General features: G+C 33.3%; 1 protein-coding gene across 2 annotated transcripts in view; it reads left to right on the top strand.

Moving 5' to 3' along the window:
- The first annotated feature begins 16,381 nt into the window (after window positions 1-16,381).
- The window catches only part of LOC149157982 (uncharacterized), a 46,876-nt gene continuing 40,351 nt past the window's right edge, over window positions 16,382-22,906 (top strand). The window contains exons 1-4 of one of the 2 annotated variants that reach the window (XM_089436069.1): window positions 16,382-17,980; window positions 18,069-21,105; window positions 21,285-21,345; window positions 21,478-21,705. In XM_089436069.1, coding sequence (XP_089292195.1) covers window positions 17,851-17,980; window positions 18,069-21,105; window positions 21,285-21,345; window positions 21,478-21,705 — 3,456 coding nt within the window. In that variant the 5' untranslated portion in view covers window positions 16,382-17,850. Of the gene's footprint in view, window positions 17,981-18,068; window positions 21,106-21,284; window positions 21,346-21,477; window positions 21,706-22,906 lie in introns of those variants that run through there. The other variant, XM_089436068.1, reaches the window with a different exon arrangement.

Consider the following 22,906-nt stretch of genomic DNA (forward strand, 5'->3'; position numbering starts at 1 on the left):
GGGTTTATAATCTTGGTCAATCATGGTCCATTGTCGCATTGTGACACATATTTTCTCAGTATGAAAATCAACGATGGTCGATCATGGTCAACCATAGTTGAACATCACATTGTGACAAAGATTGTCCCAATATGAAAATCAATGATGTTCAACCATGTTTGTTTTAGGGTTTATAATATTTATCTTAGGGTTTATATACCTTAGTCTTACAATATTATTCCCTTGGGTTTAATGCTATTCCGTTGAGTTTTAAGTATTAAACCCTTGGGTTTTATTAGTGACTTAGGTTTATAATATCAATCCCTTGGGTTTATTAATCTAAGGGTTCATATTCCTAGGGTATAATATTAATGATAGGGTTTATAATATTAATCCTAGACTTCATATAAATCCATTGGGTTTATAATATAAATTCTTTGGGTTTATAATCTTAATAGTTGCTTACATTTATAATATTAATCCCAAGGATTTATAATATTAATCACTTAGGTTCTCTATATTAATCCCTTGGGTTTATAATGTTAATCACTTTGGTTCTTTATATTTATCCCTTGGACTTATAATATTAATCACATTGAGATTATAACGCCAAGGGAATAATATTAAACCCTAGGAATATGAACCCTTAGATTAATAAACCCAAGGGATTGATATTGTAAACCCAAGGGAATAATATTAAACCCCATGAATATTGAGTACTTTGTTTGGTTAGTGGTGTTGTTCCTGCAAGTTCCCTCGCACATGTCGCTATTTTCCTCTAGTCGTCATTGAAATAGAAAATTCTTTATTTATTTTAAATTTGTTCCCATTGATTCCCATAGTGATAGTTTAATTTTAATAGTGATGGATGAAGGTTAATACTTGGGGTTAACAATATCCTATAATCATTCTATAAATTTTTGTTTAAATTTTAATGGTGAAATTGGAAGGTTAATGCTCGATAAGTATATAATAGGTTAATATTAAAATATAAAGAGTAATAATTATTTATCAATAATATTATATATGTGTTTTTTTAAATAAATATTAATATAAATGTATTAAGTTTATATATATATAAAATATGTTAAACTACTTTTAATAATATTATTACATTCATTTATATATAATATTTTTCTATAATTTTCCATTTAAATTTTAATGGTAAAGTATCGAAATGGATGATTAGTTTTAATAATATAATATTTAAGTATTGAAATATTAAAGTAATAATGATTTTAATAATATTATTTCTATATAATAATTAACTTTATATACTGTAATTATCTATTTTTTTTTATCTTTTTAATTTTTAATTTAAATTCTTCATTATTAAAATAATTTAAATTATAGAGCATGTAGTGGAAGTTTTTATTCATATATTTAGTGCAATTTTGTGAATATTTAATTGGTTTTCATTTTACATATTTACTAAATTTCTAGCCAATTTGTAATCATGGATTATTAAAATATAAATAGAAGTTATTAATTTATATGTTTATTATAAAGTGGTAATTTGTCTAATTTTTTAATGTTGGATTTTGTTTTTTATATAAAACTATTAATTAAATTAAATTGTAAATTTAATTTCAATCTACAACGAAAGTAATGTGGGATTTCTCCATACTTGTGGAATAAACATATTCTCTTTTAAAATTTAAAAAACAAATAAATACTTAATTAATAAGAAAACAAAAACTCAAAATAATTAAATTACATATTTACAAATGAAAAAAAAAATTAAAGAAATTAAACTAAATATTTAAAAAAAAAAAACTTAAAGTAATTAAATTATATATTTAAAAATAAATATCTAAAAAATAAATAAAATTTCCTCAATTATTTTTTCAAAATATTTTTTTATAATATTTTTTTTATTAAAAAAGAAGTTTATATTTATTCTATTTATATTTATTCTATTAGAAAAAAGAGATTTAATAGATTTTGTTTTTTGTTTTTTTCAAAATGATCTTCTCAGATACAATATATGATCACAACTGTGTATGATTTATAATTCAAATAGTTGTACGCAATTAGTATATGGATATAATTTTACAATCAATCATTTAACACAAACGACACAAATAAAACAATCATCTTGTGATGCTAAACTTATAAAAAACATGAGCTATCATTTATTATATTATGTTATTATTTAAACTTTACTAAATTATTAACAATAAATAAATAATTGAATTATTATTATCCAAAATAAGTATTAATTATTTTTATTATTATTATTATACAAAATAAATTAACAATTAATAAAGGGTTGAAGTGTTATTTTATTACAACATAATATTAATTATTTTAATTGAAATTTTATTTTTGTTTTAAAAATTAAATTTTAATAAATAATATTTAAATTATTAACTATTAAATTATAATATCTAAAATATATTAAATTATAATATAATGATTTTTAATTTTACATATTTAAATAAATTTCAATTATTAATAATATTTTATTAATCTTCAAAAATTTAAAACTTAAAATATATTTAAATGTCTATGCATGATGTGAATTATACAACAAATTTCAAATTTTATGTAAATTTCTGTACACCAAATGTCAAAATGCATAAATCTTTCTACATGCCCTTTGATACAGGTTGTGCTTTCATTTGCCACTAGAACCCTTGTGCCATCAAGCACTACTAAAAAAAGAAAAAGGAACTAACATACGAGTGTTTCCAATATTGATCTTTATTATTGGCTTGCCATGAAGATGTAATTTTGGATTCACATAATCTAGCATTATAATCTTTTTGGGAAAGGAAGAACAATTTTCCTTCCCTAATTTGCATCAAAGTTAAGTCGACAAGGTTTTAAATCCTTAAAGTTGTTGATTGTTGCCATGTCCCAATCACAAAGCTTTTCACAAGTACTTTCACAACATTCATTGATACAACAATTTTATCTGTAATATGGTTTTTATCATCTTCACAATAATTTATTGGTAAAAGCCATTTCTCCCAAGTGCCAATGATATATTTAGCTGGTAGATACCTCATAATTCCCATGTTTAGAATTTATTTTACGTCATTTTAACAAAATCCCAAAGAAATTGAACTCCCTTGTTATGCATGTTGTGCCAGTCAGGATTGCCATTGTTCTGCGACATTTATGTTAGTGCAAGTTTCTTCTTAAATTCAACCTCCTTCTATATTCATTAGAAGAAATATAGAAACTCAAATTTAGATTGCATTTCATTATACTTATATTTCACTTGATTATTGCTTTCAACAATCCCTCAATCTTCCTTTCGACGTTCGTTTGCACCTCTTGGTGCAATTGCTAGTATTAATCCCATTGGTTTCTTAATTCCTTGGGTCTATAATATTAATAGTCCCTTGGGTTTATGATTCCTTCAGTTTATAATCTTAGAGTTTTTTATATTAATATTAGATTTGATATATTAATATTAATTTAACATATTAGATTTATAATATAGCATATATATTAAGTTGACGCCTACGACGTATATCAACCATATTTATTAATGTGGTTGTGCTAGTTATCTTCTTCTATTATTGTTATTTTCCTTTTTCATAAATATGTATTTTAAATTAAATATAATTTATTTATACTTTTCTCCAATTATATTAATTAGTTATTTTTTTAATAATTATATTTTATTTAATTTATATTAAGATGTCTATTATAAATAGTTATATTTTCACCTTTGGCTAGATACTTCTATTTTTTAATATTTTCAAAACTATTTTTTAATAGTAAACATAATATTATTTTTGTGATATTTATTATTTAATTATCGGATATTTTGATTTTTATTATTATTTAAATTTAGTGATACAATTTTGTATCCCTGATGGGGGTGCCTTAATTGCTGGACAAGTGGTGGAGGAGGCGACAACGAAACTTGTCCGACCTCCATGCACGCCCCACCCCCATGTTTAATAGATGTGATAGCAAGGGTCAACGTGCGAGGTTGTCACCCGTGATGATGGTTATTAAATCTCGTCCTTAGAGCTCGTTATGCATTGCTTGGTCGTGGTGGGAGATGGTATTGTTGTGCAGGGCGGTAAGGGTTGTGGAGCTCCTACATGCCTCGTCGAGGTCTAGGCCTCGGGGGAGAGGCGAAGAAGCCAACAACTGGTGTGTGCGAGGTGTGTTGGTAGTGTTGGATGATCCTTGGGACCCTCGAACATCTAGGGAGAATGAACTGGTTAGAATTCTCGTTGGCCCATTTCATTTGCGTGATGATGTGATGTAGAGGAGAGGAGAAGAGTCATGGCTAACATACCTTGGCCAAGCACTGGTGAATTATCCTCTTCTGGTTCGTGAGCGACAAGGAACTTGTTCGGGAGACTAGTGGTTTGGGACTGATTGGAACCTACGACAAGACTTTGGTTTCTTAGGGTCCCCTTGAGGAATTACACCTGGGAAGGGCTCAGCTAGTTGGAGGAAATACGCAAAGGCAAGTGTAGAAGAGGTGGCGAGACACCATGATCAGCTTCCGAAGCCATGTGCTAAGGAATCCTCGCCCCGCTTTGCTTGGGTATGGAGAGTTGATTACAGTGAGGATCAGTGCAGGATATGCCCTCAATTCTCTTTGGGGGCAGTGGTAGAAGTTACATTGTTTTTTGTTGCTGTGCGGGGTTGGGAGGGTGTTTGCGTTTGTCACCCTTTCATGTGTTTTGGGGACATCGGGATACCTCGCCACCGAGGGAGACCACACCATGGGGGTGCCAATCCACGACAAGCAGATCAGCTGGAGCGGGATAATGATACCTTGTTAGGCTCGCCGTGAGACAGAGTAGAGAGTTGATGGCTCCCTAGGGCATGTGGTTGCTCCAGCGACGCTAGAGTCAAAATCTGGAACATTCAAGTGAACATGGACAACCTCAGGAACCAAAGGTATGATGACCATAATGAGTTGGTAGCTTTCGTCAATGACATTCAATTTGGCCAAAGTGAAATCATGGAACAATTGGATAATCTGCGACACCAGCAAAGGCGCACCAACGACCACCTTCGCAGTTTGGAAGTGAGGGTGGAGCATATTGATTTTCATATGCACGAATATGTTGGCTATTTCGCAGCTCCCCCTGTAATCCCCCCCAACCCCCCTCCTTAATATGTTGCTTTCTGTTATGTTTCTCTTTTTGTTTACAGTATATATGTCATGGCTCCTAGGTCGCTAGAAAATAATGTGTGAAGCCGGTAGCTCATGTTATCCTCCAAGTCCTAATCTCAACAAGTCCGGTTAGATTGAGAAAAAGAAGCCTGTTGAAATGCATTTTATACTCTGCACTTTGATATTAATATAATGATTAAACTTGGACTAAAAAAAATTATATAATTTTGTATAGAATTATGAATTTTAAATATATAAATAAATTCAAAACCTTAAAAAATAATTAACATTCCAATTATATAAATTATATAATTCAAATTTACAATTATAATAAATTTATATCAAAATTTAAACAAAATTAATTAAAAAACCCAAACCTTTGTATTTTTTCAAAAAACTATTTTTTCTTCTTCCCATAAATAAAATTTTTTATTAACAAATAAAATGTCAACCTAAAACATTTTTTATTCACACTTCTAATATAAATTATATTTCATAAAACATTTTTTATTCAAACTTCCAATATAAATTATATTTCATAATTTTGTTTTTTATTAACAAATAGAATGTCAACCTAAAACATTTTTTATTCACACTGGTAATAGAAATTATATTCCATAATTTTTTTTTATAATAGAGAAATTAAAATTGCGAAAATCTACACATGAAACCAACAATCTCTACCTAGAGAGGGAAACTACATCCATAGACCTAATTATGATGGTGGAGAATCGTACGCATTGAAGATGACAGCGAGCACGCATTGATATAACGCAAACATGCATTGTGGAAAGGAACATTTGAGGTTGAGCTGGGCAGCATTATCCATTTAACGCCCCCATTACTTTGGCAAAACAAAGCCCTCTAATTGCATGGAAATCTGCCCTTTCTCCATTTTAATATATGTTGATAGTGAAGGCACTCCATAATATTAATATTAATAAGCAACGTGGCTTAGCAGGAGGTGCATCATGGCTTTATCAAAATTAAAAGTGGTTTTTAAAAGACCATGTGAATTTCCAGAAAATATGCATCATGACTATGTCAATAAACACTTGTAAATTAATTAATTTACTAATATTCAAGACATTATAACAAATTTAAACACAATGATAAATACACCATAACCCATAAATACACCATAACCCATATTGAAAACTCACACCCTCCATAACAATTAAAGTCATTGTCACTCATTAAGAAGCTTTTAATTAATTATGTTCTTTTTTCAAAGGTGGAAAAACCTATCAAACTCAATTGTCAAACCAATAGTGAGGACAGCCATCTCTCGCTGCTATTCGCGAATGTCAGTTTGACGCATCACTATTATCAAGGAAAATCACGCCACCTGGAATAACCCGTTAGTGGTCCGTAAGGGAGTAGGCTTTCACTCCTGCCAGATGCCTCTGGGTCTTGGGCCGTTAACCTGTTTCCTTACGTCCGATGAAGACGAGCTCTTAGCCAAGCAAAAGCAATTTTTAGGGCATACTCAAGGACATATACTTATATTTATTAAAAGTAAATAAAATTAAAAATTATTAATTTAAAATAATAATAATAATTTCTTTAATTAAAAGTAAAGGAATTTTATGTTTTACTTCTTATTATTTTTAACACAATTTTTTTTTAATTAAATAAAATGGGTTACAATTCATGGATTTGAACATTGGATTTCTTAATTTTCTCAAAAATTATATTATTTTGATCACAAATTATACTACCCTTAAAACATAAGTATTTCCTATTTATTTACTTTAAAAAATCAATTTAATTCAATTGACATGTATTTTAAAATCAGTTTAAATCAATTTATGTTGTTTCTTCTAGTAAGCTAGGACTCACAATTGAGTTACTTATTGTAACAAAAGTTTAAGAGAAAGTGACAATTCTATTGTGATAAAGGTTTAATAAGATATCCATGGTTGCTTCAAATGGAACATTGTAAATCGAATTTACCCAAATAACACAATTCAAGTTCTAAAGTTTCGACAAGACATTCATTGATGTTCCAAGTGGAAATTTAGGGATTGGGTTTATAATATTAATCTATCATATGTATAATAATATATTAGAGTTTATAATCTTAAACCCAATATTAAACTCAATATTAATCCTAGGGTTTATAATCCCTTAGATTTATAATATTAATCCCTCATATGTATAATAATATATTAGGGTCTATAATCTTAGAGTTTTTAGGATTAATACTAAACCCAAGGGATTATAAACCCAAGGCAATGCTATTAAACCCCAAGAATATGACCTCTTAGATTAATAAACTAAAGGGATTGATATTATAGACACAAGGGAATAATATTAAAGCCTAAGAATATTAATGCTTGTGTTTATAATATTAACCAGCCTAGATCCATCTAACTCCAAATCTATCATGCGCTGAGAGGGGTCGAATCCCTCGAGGTGCAAACCTTCTTTTGGAGTGTAGAATTTGAGTATTTTTAGATTATCATTATTATGTATATGTTTGAGATAAACTACATACTTTGAAATTTACACTATGTTTCCTTTTCCTGAAATGACCATATAATTTTGTTCTTTAATTTAGTCTATGTTTCTTTCCTTGAATGGTTTGTGCATCTGTGTTTGGATGTTTTGAGTGGTTTGTGTGTGTCTTTGTTTAGATGCTTTGAGTGGTTTGTGTGTTTAGATTTGGATGGTAATATTTGTGAATGTTACAATTTTTGTGTTATATTTCTATATGTGTATGTAATTGTCTATTAGTAATTGGTTGGTGATGAAAAAGGAAGAGAATCTTGTCAATAGCTTGTAGAAGGATTGATATTGCACATCCAATTCATTTAATTTTATGTATCACAATTTTTGACAGCTAATTAATTCTTAATAGTGTCCCTCCACGTATTATAAAATATATCTTGAAGAGTAGTTTTCATTTTAAATTTGTCAAGTTACCTTAATTTGTTGAGATGATAGATATTGTTAATAACTTTAACTATGAAAAATGATGAAATAAAAATTTTGAATGCAAAGTGACAATGTAATAGTGTTGAATGACAAAAAATGTGAATAATAAGAATGTAGTCAATTACAAATAGTCTTCATTGTGATCAATTTAAACTATTTTCTTTTACTATTCTCATTTTCACCCCTGTTAATTTTGCCATATTTTCATATTGATTATATGAAAAATGTAGTTGAAATTGTAAACCATTCAAATCTTTAACTTGAGCTATTGTAGTAAACATCTTACCTTTTCTCTCTTGCTCTCCAATATTAATAGGTTGAATTACTATAACACAAAAATCAATGCACATTGTCAATATTTTTTTTGTGCTTACACTAAAATCAATCACATTGTTAATCCAGTCACTTTAAAATTAATGTACCCTCATACATCCAGTTACATCAAATCATAAATCAACATCTACATTGAAATCAATGCATCTAGTGCAAGCAATCAAATATGATTCAAAAAAATCTACACTGAAATCAATGCATCTAATGCAAGCAATCAATTAGGATTAGAAATCAACATCTACATGGAAATCAATGCATCTAGTGCAAGCAATTAAATATAATAAAAAACAACATCTACACTAAAATCAATACATCTAGTGAAAACAATCAAATATAATTAGAAATCAATATCTACACTGAAATCAATGCATCTAGTGCAAGCAATTAAATAGAAGTAGAAAACATCTACACTAATTTCAATGCATTTAGTGCAAGCAATCAAAGAGGATTCGAAATCACATTTACACATAAATTAATGCATCTAGTGCAAGCAATCAAATATAATTAGAAATCAACATATACATTGAAATCAATGCATCTAATGCAAGCAATCAAATAGGATTATAAATCACCATCTACAATGAAATCAATGCATCTAGTGCGAGAAATTAACTAGAATTGTAAATAACCATCTACACTGAAATCAATGCATTTAGTGCAAGAAATCAAATAGAATTAGAAAAAATCTACAATGAAATCAATGCATCTAGTGCAAGCAATCAAATAGGATTAGAAATCAACATCTACATTGAAACCAATGCATCTAGTGCAAGCAATCAAATATCATTAAAAATCAACATCTACATTGAAATCAATGCATCTAGTGCAAGCAATCAAATAGTATTAAAAATCACCATGTATGTTAAAATCAATGCATCTAGTGTAATAAATCTTCTTCCCTCTCTCCCTCTCCATCTATATCTATATTTCCCTCCATCTCTCCTTCTTTGTCTCTTTATCTCACCCCCAAACATACACACACTCTCTACATCTCTCCCTTGTCACTCCCTCTCTCTCTATCCACTTCTCTCTCTTTGTCTTTCTTCTCCCTTCCTTCTCTCCCCTTCCAACTCCATCTCTTTGCCCCTCCCTCTCTCCTCCTCTCTCTCCCTCCCTCTCTCCTCCTCTGTCTCATCCTTCCTCTCTATACCTTTCACTTTCCCCATCTCTCTCTCTCTCTAACCATGTCACTTTCTCCTTCTCTCTCTCCTCCTCTCCCCCCCTCCATCGTTGTGTCTCCCCCTCTCTCTTACCCTTCTCTCCCTCTATCATTCCTCTCATTTTGTCTCTCTTCATTCCTCTTCTCCCCTCTAATTTAGTTTATGTCCTTCAGTGTAAGCAATCAAATAGGAGTAGAAATCAACATCTACACTGAAATCAATGCATCTAGGCAAGAAATATTCTTCCCTCTCTGCCCCCTCCATTTATATCCATACCTCCCTCCATCTATCCTTCTTTGTATCTCTATCTCGACCCCCCCCCCCCCCCCAAAACACTCATGCACTCTCTCTCTCCATATTTATCTATCTCTCCCTCTCTCTTCTTCCCTCTCTTCACCTTCCATTTATATCTCTATTTCCCGTTACCTCTCTTGTCTTTCTATATCACCCCCAAAACATACACATTATTTCTCCATATCTATCTATCTCTTCCTCTCTTCCTCTTCCTCACTCCCTCTATCTTCCCCTTCTCTCCCTCTATCTCCATCTTTGTTATTACTCCCTCTCACTCTCTCCGTCTTTCTCTCTATGTGTCTTTCTTCTTACCTTCATCTTTAGCTCCCTTCCTCTCTCCTTATCTCTCTCACGTCCTCACTCTCTTCCTTCCTCTCTCTCTCATTCTCTCCCACCTCACTCTATCTCTCCCCCTAAACTCTCTCTCTCTCTCTCTCTCTCTCTCTTCCCTCCAACTCTGTCACTATCTCCCTCCCTCTCTCCTTCTCTCCCCCCTTCTCTCCATCTCTCATTATTTGTCTCTTTTTCTCACCACCAAGCATACACATTCTCTCTCTATCTCTTCCTTGTCACTCCCTCTCTCTCCACTTTTCTCTCTCTATGTCTTTCTTCTTCCCTCCCTTTCTCTCCTTCCAACTCCATCTCTCTATCCCCTCTCTCTTCTCCTTTCTCCCTCTCCCTCTATCTCTCCACCTCTATCACTCTATGTCTTTGTTCTTCCCTCCCATATATATCTAGAGTTAATATATATCATTATAATAATAAAAAAAATAATATTATATTAAATTTAATATAGTATTAATTAAATGTTATTAAGTTGAATATTATTAATATTAATATTAGATTTAATAATAATAATAATATTAGATTTAATAATAATATGAATATTAATATTAATATTAGATTTAATAATAATATTAATATGAATATTAATATTAGATTTAGTGATGTTTTTTACATGGCATATACCAAAATTTATAATAAGCTTATAACAAATGAATATTTTCAGACATTACAACTTTGACGTGGAAATATTTGTGTGTATAGAGATTTTAATATATCTTGGTTTTCCTTTTAAAGATTAATTTTACAAATAACTAATTAAAAGAAATATTAAAAGATTTTACAACAAGATTTAGGATTCTTTGTATTAAATTAACCTTTTTACTTTGATTTGAGAAATGGTAGTGGCTTTAGTAAACTGTAAAAGCGTTTAAAAATTTACTTAATTTGGAATTTTAATGTGGTAAATCTTTTTGTTGAAGGTAAATTTATGATCCATTCAAATTCAAGGTATATGATAAAAGGACTATTAAACACATGAGATAATTGTATAGTGTTTTTGTTTTTATGTTTTTGTTGTTGTTGTTTTTTTTTTAATGTATATGTTTATTTTCATTTTTGTTTCATGCATTAATTTTTTTCTATTTTCATTATTATTATTTATCGGAGAGACAAACATAAACATTATTTAGATTTTTATTTATTTATTTATTTTTTATGTTGGCATCCGGTCATACTGGGCTATAGAATGCTCCTCTCCATGCAATAATATTTTGGGATTTAATATTATTCCCAAAGGTTTTAAATATTAATATGATTGGTTAATCAATTTCTTAGGTTTGTAATATTAATAATCACTTGGATTTTTAATATTAATCCCTTTGGTTTATATTAGTCTATTAGATTTTCAATATTTATTCCTTACTTTATTTATTTCTTTGGGTTTATAATATTAATAATCCCTTCGGTTTATAATTCCTTGACTTTATAATCTTATAGTTTTTTTTTTTTTTAATCTTAAATTTGATATATTAATATATCATATTAAGTTTATAATAGAGCATATTAAGTTGAGGCCTATATCAATCACATTTATTAATATTATTTATTAATGTGGTTGTGCTAGTAAAATATCTATATTTATTTTCAATAGAAAATTGTAAATTGAATTTAATCCAAATAACACAATTTAAGCTTCAAATTTTTAAAAAAATTAGAAATTTAGCAATTAAATTTATCCAAATAATACAATCCAAACTTCAAAAACCATTAACAAGAAGTTAATTTAATTTTTTAACAAAAATACACATAATTTTGTAAAAATGCATGAATTTGGTTTAAGTAAAGTTCATCTAATCTTTTTGTTTTTAGGTTTTTACTTGTAAATGGAGTGAATTTAACCCATAATACCATTGAAACTTCAATAGCCACTGTTAAGAAAAAGTTCATTTAATTTTTTTAATGAAAAATACAAATAGTTTTGTAAAAGTGCGTGCATTTGATTTAAGTGAAGTTCATCTAGTCTTTTTGTTTTTACTCTCGTAAAAGTCTATCCACTTGATTTAACCTAAAACCTATGCATTTGATTTGACCAAAGTTCATATTATTTTTAATTTATATATATATATATATATTCTTTCTCGGGAAGGCCAAGTATATAATTTAACTATTCAACTTCTGTTTCTTATATTTTATATTTTTTTAGTTTGTGCATTTTGATTGGATAATATTTTATATTCTTTTTAGTTTGTGAATTTTGATGGGATAGTAATGGCAGTTGTCTTTTTGAAGCTTTTCTTTCGGTCAAAATAGCAATTTATTGAATCGCAAGTTTGATAGCTATTTTTTGGGTGTTTTTAGTGCTGTTTCAAGATTTAACCTCAAATTCCGTCACCGGAATCTAGTCGCATTATAGACAACTGTTTGAATGTAGTTGAACTTTTTTAACATATAATATATATTAGAGGGATGAATAACCATGGTGGAAAATGCAATATTATAATTTGTGGTGAACGTTAACTTTGTTCGATGCTTTTGCAAGTAGTAAATAAGTAATTTGTGCTTTTCATATTATTAGTTATGCTATAGGGAAGGTATAGGAATAAAAATAGGATTAGTTTGGTTTAGTTTGGTTGGTTTGATTTGGTTTGGTTTGGTTTTGTTTTGTTTTAGATTTAGTTTTCAGAGTGTATATTTTATTTGTTTAAGAATGAATAATAATTAATTAATTTTTTTTTTTTTATTATTAAAAAATATTTTGAGATAATTTTTTTTTTTTTCATAAGAAAAAATCGTAATTTTATTAATGATAACAAAATCACATTTTGTAGATGCTTAGCGCATATGCATAAAGCACATCAAATGACTGCTGTGAAAAAGGAAAAAATATAAATTACAAATGGGGAGGAAATCATGTTTTCTCCCTTTTTCTTCTCAACTTTTCGCCATTCCCCTTGAGTCAGTGAGGACGAAAAAAGTATGAGAGAAGTGCCCTCCACAAGGCGAGGATTTTCCTTGTCAGAATCAGAGTGATCTGGTGTATGCTGTCTTTTGGCTCCACTGGTGTCCATTGTATCTGGTATCTTCTCTGGCAAAGAGTCCATCAGTTCTTGTGCTACAAATTCCTCCATTTCTGGCGCCTTGTGTGTCTGATTGTTCGCTTTGGGGATGGTTTCCGTAGCTTCCTCCTCAATAGGAACATCATCATGATCTGGTGGAGGGATAGTTGCCTCCTCATCCTCTGCTGCTTCATATGGGTTCACTATGCGCTGCCAGCCTCTTGGTTTTTGTGTTTGTTTCTTGTTTCGTCTGGTTTCTATTTTGGCTTGTGGGCAATTGCTAAGAAGGTGACTTGTTTTTTGACAGCCACGGCACTTGAAGGCCGTGTTCTCATAATCTAGTGGTTGATTCCACTGTGTGTTGTTATGGATCAGAATTATGTTGTCAGGTAAACCTTGGCTAAGATCTACTTCTACACAAATTCGTGCAAAAGTATGTATGCCTCTTGTAATTCTTTCCATGTCTTGCTTGAGGTATTTTCCTATCACATTCCCCATTGCTTCGAAGACTTTGGCAATCCAGAAGTGTAGTGGGAGCTTGTGTAACCTGACCCATACTGACATCCTGGAAACCACCATAGTATTGGCATCAAAACTTGGGAACCAGGGAGTCATGAAGAGTCTTGCATTGCCCCAGAACCATGGGCCCTCATGGAGGGCATATTCCCTTTCCTTGATCGTGTCAAATCTGACAATAAAAAAACCCTTGGAGCATAAATGGATATCACAGTTTGTTGTCCATGTGGAGTAGATCCATTGTTGTAATGCATCTGTTTTGGGCCAAAATCCATTGAATCTGCATATAACAACCTTTGTAAATAAATGTTTATAAAATTTGTTTACCTTAGGCATAACGATTGTCAGTACTGGAGTCTGCATTTTTTGCTCCACAATATAGGGTCCAGGTAGATCTTGTGGTGATGTTGGCTTGTTGCTGGCTTCCCCCTTCCCTTTGACGGCATCCTTGAAAGAAGTTGTACCCTTTGAGCTGGATCCAGAGCTTCTACCTCTTAGCCTCGTGCTTAGTATGATGGTTGAGTCTTGCACAATTTCATAGTCCTGCACTGTGTTTTGGTGTTGTAAAATTTGTCCTGCATATATCAAGCTTTGCATGTTTGTTGGTATGCCTGTATGTGCCCGTATTTCATACTTTATATTTTCTATCAGCCTCCCCTTCTAGGTTCGCTTGCAGATCGTTCTCCCTGATAGGGTTCTGATAAAAATTTGTATCAGTTCCTGGTCGGATTCCTTGGTGGCTAGTGTTATTCTTGGCCAGAATACTGCTACTATTTGGGCCACCGAGGTAGTGATGTGTTCAGGCTCTCCAAGGTCATTTATCAGATGCTCGTTCATAATGCCTAGCATTCTTGTTTGAATCAAGGAAGCCCTAATCTCCCGATGTATGGCAGGTTTGCTAAGGAGAGTCTCGGTCATGGGTTTCATTTTCCCCTTGGTGTTATCATCCCCCGTCTGTTCGGAGGGGAGCAGGGGTGCAGCAAACCGCATGACCCTCGACCCTTTACTCGCGCCCCTTTCTTGCTTGTCGGCCTCTCCCTTACTGATTTGCTGGAGAAAAACGGATCGATCGATACAGGATAGACCGAAAGAGAACGGGGGTTCAACAGGCCGCACAACCTTCCACCCTTCGCGTGCAGCCCTACCCTGCCTGATTGATTTTCCCTCGTCTTTTTGTACATCGGCTCGAGCAAGGGTAGGGTTTGACCGAACCCTTGCAGCTCTGGTCCCACGCAGCTCTGTTCCATTACAACTTAGATCCTTGGTTTGCTGTGCGGCGGTAGTGCAATACATTCCTTCTGAAACCCTAGCCATCGCGCTCCTCTTAACAATATATTTGTTTCTTCGTTTTTGAGATAATTATTATTAGGTTGAGTTTTCAAATTCAGTATAAAAGAGATGTTGTAAGGTTATGTGATGTTATGTTATGTAAACATTTTGATTAAGTTAAATTATATAACAATAAAAATAAAAATAAAAATAAAATACAATTTAAAAAATATATATATATATATATAATCAATAATTATAATTATAATTACTAATTAAATATTTTAACTAAATTAATATATATATATATATATATATATATTTCTTTCTTTCTTTCTTTTAATTAATAAAAAATTGTTGAAATAACAACTTTAAATTATTAAATTTATATACAAAGTGTTTTAGAGTTTAATTTATATATTCAAAAATATATAAATTATGAAAAATAATGATTTAATAAAAAAATTATATCACTAAATTTTAATAAGTAAACACAAAAACAAAAATTAATTTATCTATTATAAATTTTAAATCATTTTTATAATAAATAAATTATTTTATCCAAACAAATGAATGAATAAATAAATACATAATGATAATGATTTGAAACCTATAAATATTTCTTACTAACTTAACTTTTAATTTGAAGGTTACAATAATAATGTTACATTAATATAAAAAATAATATAATTACTCATCGTTTTAATGTTAATTAAAAAATTCATAAATTTTAATTTCAAAACAAAAGTAAAATTAACTTATTTATATTATTTTTAAAATTAAAAATAATTAAAATTTAGCAATAACATAGAATATCAGTACGGTTGTAAAATTGTTTCTGTTTGGTTAAGAACTAGTTTCTGCCGCACTTAAGGAAATAAGTATCTTACTGAAACAAGGTAATAGATTAAAACTTTGAATAAGAAGTAAAAAACCATCAATAAATCATTCAAAATAAAGTGATTTTCCTTAAATAACATTAATAAATAACTTAAATAGTAACTAAAAATATTAGTATTTAAAATATCGGTAATAGATTAAGCCTTCGAATAAGAAGTAGAGACTACCAATAAATCATTCAAAATAAAGTGATTTTCCTTAAATAACCTTAATAAATAACTTAAATAGCAACTAAAAATATGTATCCTGGCTGCTTGTTTGACAACTTCTCCCAACTTGCTGGAAAAAAATTTTAGGCGATAAGCAAGATGGAAGAAAAATAAAGAACATAGCTCACTACACAGCTGATAAAAAGTGCCTGCAAAAGAAGATGACAATAACCCTGCAAAGGAAGATGACAACAAGTACGGCGTGGAATGAAACAGTTGACTGGTGGCAGAGGTGGAGGCGGTCGGTAACTACCTCTTCTATTGCATCCCATCTTCTTTTCCCGCCGTTCATGGTCGGTTAGGGAGACATGTCAATGAAATGTCAAAGGGCAACGGCACGCCACCACCCGTGTCTGAGGCGTTATATTGATAAATGCCAACTGTCTCGCGGTGACTTTTCTCTTTTCGGCTCCACCATGTTACGCGTTTCAAAGCTCTCCTTGAAGCTTTCGTCGCTTGACATTTTCCACATGACACGCCACTTTGCGAAAGACGGGACTCATAATTCTCTCAGGGGAGTGGAGATTTACTGTGAATACTTTGACACATTCGTCAGTTTCGTTGATTTTGGCATAAATGTGAATGCTTTCAAGCTCGGCTTTAAATGTAGAATTGGTCGGGGAAAGGATTTCGAACTCAAAATGAAATGACGTTCTTCTTTCAAATTGCTTTGAGTTCTTGAATTTCTTTTGTAATCTGAACGTAAAACTGAGATTGCTTTAGGTTCTCGGATTATTTTCTCATTTGGATGTAAAAACAGGTTTGAATGTGTATTTTTCCGGAATTAGGGCATTTGAACATCAAATGACGTCTTCCATTACGTCTTACATGACGTTTCTTGCGCCTGCAAGAAGCCTGCAAATGGCCCCGGCTATTTCCATTAATCTCCAGGAATATTTGAGCTTTTAAATTATGTTCCTCGACGGAGAGTTCGGGAGCTTAAACGAAATCGCCAAGCCTTGTAGTAGTCTATTGCGCAGCTCAAATATCATTCAAATCGTTCCTGTGATTCTGAAAGATTCTTAGCTTTGAGAATCTCTGATGAAGAGCGTAGAAGTAAAGTATCTACATATCTTCCATGAAGCTATATATAAAAATTTGCAGAGACAAGTAAATGAAGTAAAGGTTAGCCCATTTTCTTGGGCCTGCTAAAATGATAGCGTAAAAGATCCAAATGCATACTTTTTTTTAAGAGAATCTGCTTCTAAACATGTAAGCTTTCAATCTTGAGGGCCAAAGTATCTAATTTGGCTAGAATTTTCTCTTTTTCGTGGAGCTGTAAATTATAAAGTAATATACATTAAAGATGTCGTACAGCTAAAGGAAAAGAAGAAGTTCTGGTATCATGAGAAGAACTGAGAAGAAAAAGCACACAGATATGACCGTCTGTTTTGACTATTAAGCATTGATCTGGACTCTGCTATTGGTTTCTTCTACCACACGGCAATGCCTACCACACGGCAATGCTTAGTTTTGTGGTTAAAAGTGTTTCCGATTTCGTCCCGATTCTTGGCCGTAACACACAGGAATTTCACAAACGGCTGCAATTGTAGGCTGGAGAGATAAATATTCGGAAGGAGCCAGGAAAATAATCGTAGTACAGTTTTTTTTGGGGCTGTGCCTTGGGATTCGAAATTTGAAAGGCTTTGGGTTGAATAATCCAAAAGAATCCATACAATCAGAAGCGCGCAGTCTGCCAGCTTGTCGGGTAACGGAACTTTCAAAATTTAATTGTGTGGCATTCAGTGACCTTGGCGTACTACGAGATCAGATCTGTTATTGCATTCCAAGTTTCTCTATGAAGGAAAATGTCTGGAGAGAGAGAGATTCCAGCCCCTGAGGTTAGATTAGTGCGTTGTCCTAATTGTGGGAAGGTTCTTCCTGAGATTGCCAACATTCCTGTCTATCAATGTGGTGGTTGCAAAACAACGCTTCAAGGTATGAGTTGTATAACTATATTATCTTACTCATTTTTTATGTTGGAATTTTCATTTATTTGATATAGAATTCTTCTTGTAATATGCAGCCAAGAATCGAGGCACATCAAGAGGCTCCTCAAAACTAAGTGATACACAACCTGAATCGACCCCTTTGCAATCAGATGACGTAAAGGATAATTGCACAGAGGGCTATGTACAAGGATCCCATAGAAATGGCCAGAAAGTGGATGAATCCCGATCAGAAATGGAGAGGACACAAAATTCGACAACCGAGGTACCTTGTTCAGTTGATAGTAGCCAGGGGTGCTCTGGAGGTCGCTCTTGCGAAAGAGCTCATAGAGGAGTATCAGATGAGTGTTTGCTGGTGGGTGAAAAGCAAGAGATTAGTTTGGTACAATCCTGCAACTTAAACGACCGTCTGGGAATACATGAGAAAAAGTATAAGCATAGATCACTAAAAGACCAGAGCTACACAGAGGGTCCGTCTGATCCACAAAATGCCCTTAGTGATACGCAATTTTGGAGCAGAGCACAGGCAGTGCAAGTATCAAATGGGTCAACGGATAGTCTTTATAATTCTCAAATGAATAGGTTGGACAACAGTTCAGGCTCTGCTTCATCAGGTGAGCTATTTGACAGTCCCGGCCACCAAGGTACTCAATCTTCTACCCACTCCGGTTCAATTCATGAAGAATATTCTATTTCGATGCTATCAAATTCAATGTCAAATGATTCAGAGAGGCTGCAAAACGGTGATAGAGGATTTGTAAGATCACCTTGGAATCTTAGGCAGTCTTACGTGAGACCTCACACAAGGGAACCAAACAGTGATTTGTTAATGAATTGTCGAAAACCTAATCAACTGAAGTGGCAATCTCCAGAAAGGGAAAGGAACTGGGAATCTCAGAGAGGGGTAAAGAAAATCAAAGATCTGCAGAGTTTCTGCAGTTTTCAGTCTTCACAGCATGGGTCACCATGCCGACAGCTGGAAAGAGATGGAGTCCCAGGTACTAACGAAAGAAGGCCTCACTTATTAAGGAATATGCCTCCTGCATCAGACAGATCGGATTTTTACAGTCATCCAATAGGGCTGCCACAGTTTAATCATGAAGACTATGCAAGTGAGGAATTTGATTATAGTGGAAGCTTATCAGGATTCCATGAAACTGAAAATTTGCAGAATGAACAGATTGAGATACTCAGAAAACTGGATGAGTTGAAAGAACAGGTTATTAGGTCACGCGTATTGCCTTATGCCTCAAATGTACGAGGTCAACACAATATTGGTATGACTTTTGTGACTCCTGAAACTAAACATATGTTAATGGAAGACAGACCACCTCTAATAGGGCATGCTGGTGTACTTCTGCCTGCTGATAATTATGAGGAGTCTCTAACTTGGGGGGATGACTCCGTTGGATCAAAGGCAAGTTCCGGGAAACTGGCATATCGTCCACGGATCCACTCTACTCCAAACGTGAAGAGCAGCTGTGTGCATCGAAAGTATGACTTGTTGCATGGTTTGCGGGATGAACAGAACAAAGAATTTCATTCAAAGCATCCACATCCTCAGAATTTCGGCGGAAAGATGTCCCAGGCATCATATGTAGAGAAAAGGGCTGTTCCTATGCCACACAGAATCCTACATGATTCATGTTCTGGAGAAGAGCAGCTAAAGGATCAGTACCAGTCTTATTCGGCCTCTTATGAACCTGTTGACATGAGCAAGGATTCTTTTTATCCTTGTTCAAGGCATCATTCACGCCACTCAGGGACCTGCTTTCCACAGTCTTATCATGATCAACATTCACTGCACAGGCCGTCACATGTGTCACCCACTGTTCATTACCAGCAGCCCATGCATAATGCTGCTACCAATCGAGTTTACTTCCGTAATTCCTATCCTACTAATGCTCAAGTACAGGTTTCTTCAGCCCATCAACACCCTTCTTACTCATATAGGGAACGGTCACATGGTCAGAGGTCTACGGAACAAGGGAGTGAACTAATTCTTAATCAGCAAAAGAAATATACACAAGAACTAGTGGCTCGAAAATGGAGGACATTGCCATGCTCACCCTTTGTAGGCGGCGCACCATTTATACTTTGTGATAATTGTTTGCAGTTACTGCTAATACCTGGAACTTTGTCTACTACCAGGAAGGAAAAACATAGACTCCGGTGTGGTGCCTGTTCCAATATATTTGTATTCACCATTCGCAAGAAGAGACATAACATCTCTGCGTCAAAACATACAAACTACCCATCTCGGTACATCCAGGGAAATCCTTGTGACTGTCAAGAGCATGGAACTGTTGGTGCTAACCATGTCAGCTCTTGTAATGCTATCCAAAACATGCTAGCAAATGAAAGATATGTCTATCACAGCCCTGATTCACATGTAGATGATTATGATGTCTCCAATTCTAAGACTCATTCTGGTAGTGGTAAACTGGGTTTGCTTCCACCCCTTCCTGCAAAGCCTCATACACCTGTGGCCAGGGAAGATGAAATAATTGAAGTTTGTTATGTTCAAGATTTGAGAGGGCAAGATCATGATTCTTTGCCAATAACTTCGCATGACACAACTAGCTCGGAGGCTCTGGATCTCTCTAGAGACAATTCAAATAGTACTGAAGGGTACTCAGGACCTGATTTAGCATCATCAATGGCAGTTTCCCCACTTCATGAGCTTTTGGGGTACTCTTCACCTTCAGAGATGATAAACAAGGCTCTTCAAGAGAAAACTGTTGTTGCCAGGCATCAAAAGAGGGCCAACTCAGGAAATTCCAACCATGCTGAGAAGACTTTTGATTTGAATGATACAAAGATAGTAAACAAACGAACCGGGGCAGTTTCACCACCTCACACATATTCAAGCTTGGGAAACTCCAAAGACACCATGGAAAGAGAACGGAAAGAAGTTCTGTCAAAAGAATCAAGTAGGAACTGGAACACTGCCATCACAGGATTTCTCAAGAAGAGCATCAGAGATTTGAAAAGAAGTAATCAAGGGTCAGAGGCTCTCAGGCCAAAAGTCTCAATCAATTGTAGGCCTATAGCTGACCATTTGGTTAAGAAGGCTGAGGAACATGCTGGACCAATTCATCCTGGAGATTACTGGTAAACTAGCAATAATAGTATCCTACTTAGGCAATGGATATTTTACATGTGTGGCAATATTAATTTCTCAAGGATGGTTTCAGTTGACAGTCTACATTTAAATGTTCTTAACACGGTATGTTTTTCTAGATTTCTCTCTGTGAAATTTACTTTTTGCTTCTTCTGGAGGATTCATTCAGGTATGACTACCAAGCTGGTTTTTGGGGTCTCATGGGTGGGCCATGTCTTAGCATGATACCAGTAAGTTAACTCATTTTTTTTTTGTCTCTTTCTGGCTTCTTCGTGACAAGATAAATTTGCATTGCAAACGTAAATTGTAAGATTATTTTGCTTTGTGCAACGTTTACCAATTTCTAGATATATGGTATGCAGCCTTTCATAGAGGAGTTCAATTACCCCATGCCGACGGACTGTGCTGCTGGAAAAACTCGTGTTTTCGTAAATGGTAGGGAGCTCCATCAAAAAGACTTGGATTTGCTTGCTGGCAGAGGTCTACCAACCACAAAAGACAAGTCTTACCACGTTGAGATCAGCGGAAGAGTTGTGGATAAGGATACTAATAAAGAGCTGAAGAGTCTTGGCAAGCTTGCACCAACGTAGGTCACCAGTTAATATGCATTCTTCTTTCAGAAATTCAAGGAAGTAGAGCAAATTTTATTTTCCAGTATGTCAAATTTGGCTTTGGGCTACCAGGTTTTTGTAATTGATGTTTGAAAAGTTATACATGTTTTTCAATGCATTTCCGGGCAATAACACTTTGCAAACTGTGTTGGAAATTTAGAACAATTTTAAAGATTTATTTTTTCAGTAATGGTTATGCTCTTTAGGGTCTCAATTATGGCATCTATGGTTCAAGTATCATGCTTGAACTCGATCATGCAAAGTCATATAAATATGATTTATCCTTCCTCTTTGTAAGTTTAATTCAAATTTACTCCATTGTACTGCCTCGTACCTATGAGGGAAGAAATCATACATTCAGCTTGATTCAGAAATAGTATGCACATGAAATAAGAGGGAAATGCTTGTATGTTTATTTTAAGCATGCAGATGCACACGATAGGTGAGAGGTTTTACTTACAGGTGACAGGTTTTTGCCAATGATATATCTAAGCTCCTGAAACATCCAGAAAGTTTTCATAGACTCCTAAAGTATGCTTTAAATGGTACTACTTATGAGTGACAAATTGTTGCCAATGATATACCTAAACTCGTAAAACATCTGCAAACTTTTCATACGAAGCTAAAATTAGGCTTTAAAGAGTTTATGGACAGACAGTCTATGCTATGACAAGAAAAAAAGACAGCAGGACATTAGGTTAGTGTTCACATATGACCAAAATAGTTCAGTGAGACTCAAAGTACAAGTCGTGTAATAGCAACTGTAAAAGGAGTGCAAAAGCAACACCTTAAAGACCTAACAAGACAGGAAGGGTGTATGGAGTGCAAAAGCAACTCCTTATGATTTTTCACAAAGTTGGAGATCAAAGGCAAAAAATAGATCTCTAGCTCTTTTAAAACTAGCCTTGAATAGACTACTTAGCAAGAACAACTCTTCTCACATGAGGATCTGTAAAAATAACTTCTCACATGAGGAACTGTCTGTGTTAAGAATAGACAAAAGGCATTTGAATGTCCATCATCCCTCCCTGCTTGCAAGAAATTATCCCTGATTTCTGTTGGAGATGGGGAAACTATTGTTCAAAAGTGGATTGAGAAATCCACTTGTCTTGCAAAGGCAAGCAACCTTTTCCCTCCACCAAGTACATTTTAGTTTGCTTTCTACATGCGGTCTACATTT

The sequence above is a fragment of the Pinus tabuliformis genome, chromosome 5_2, assembly GCF_031772625.1.
Source record: "Pinus tabuliformis cultivar Carrire ecotype Pingquan chromosome 5_2, CPIR1, whole genome shotgun sequence".
NCBI classification, from domain to species: Eukaryota; Viridiplantae; Streptophyta; class Pinopsida; order Pinales; family Pinaceae; genus Pinus; species Pinus tabuliformis.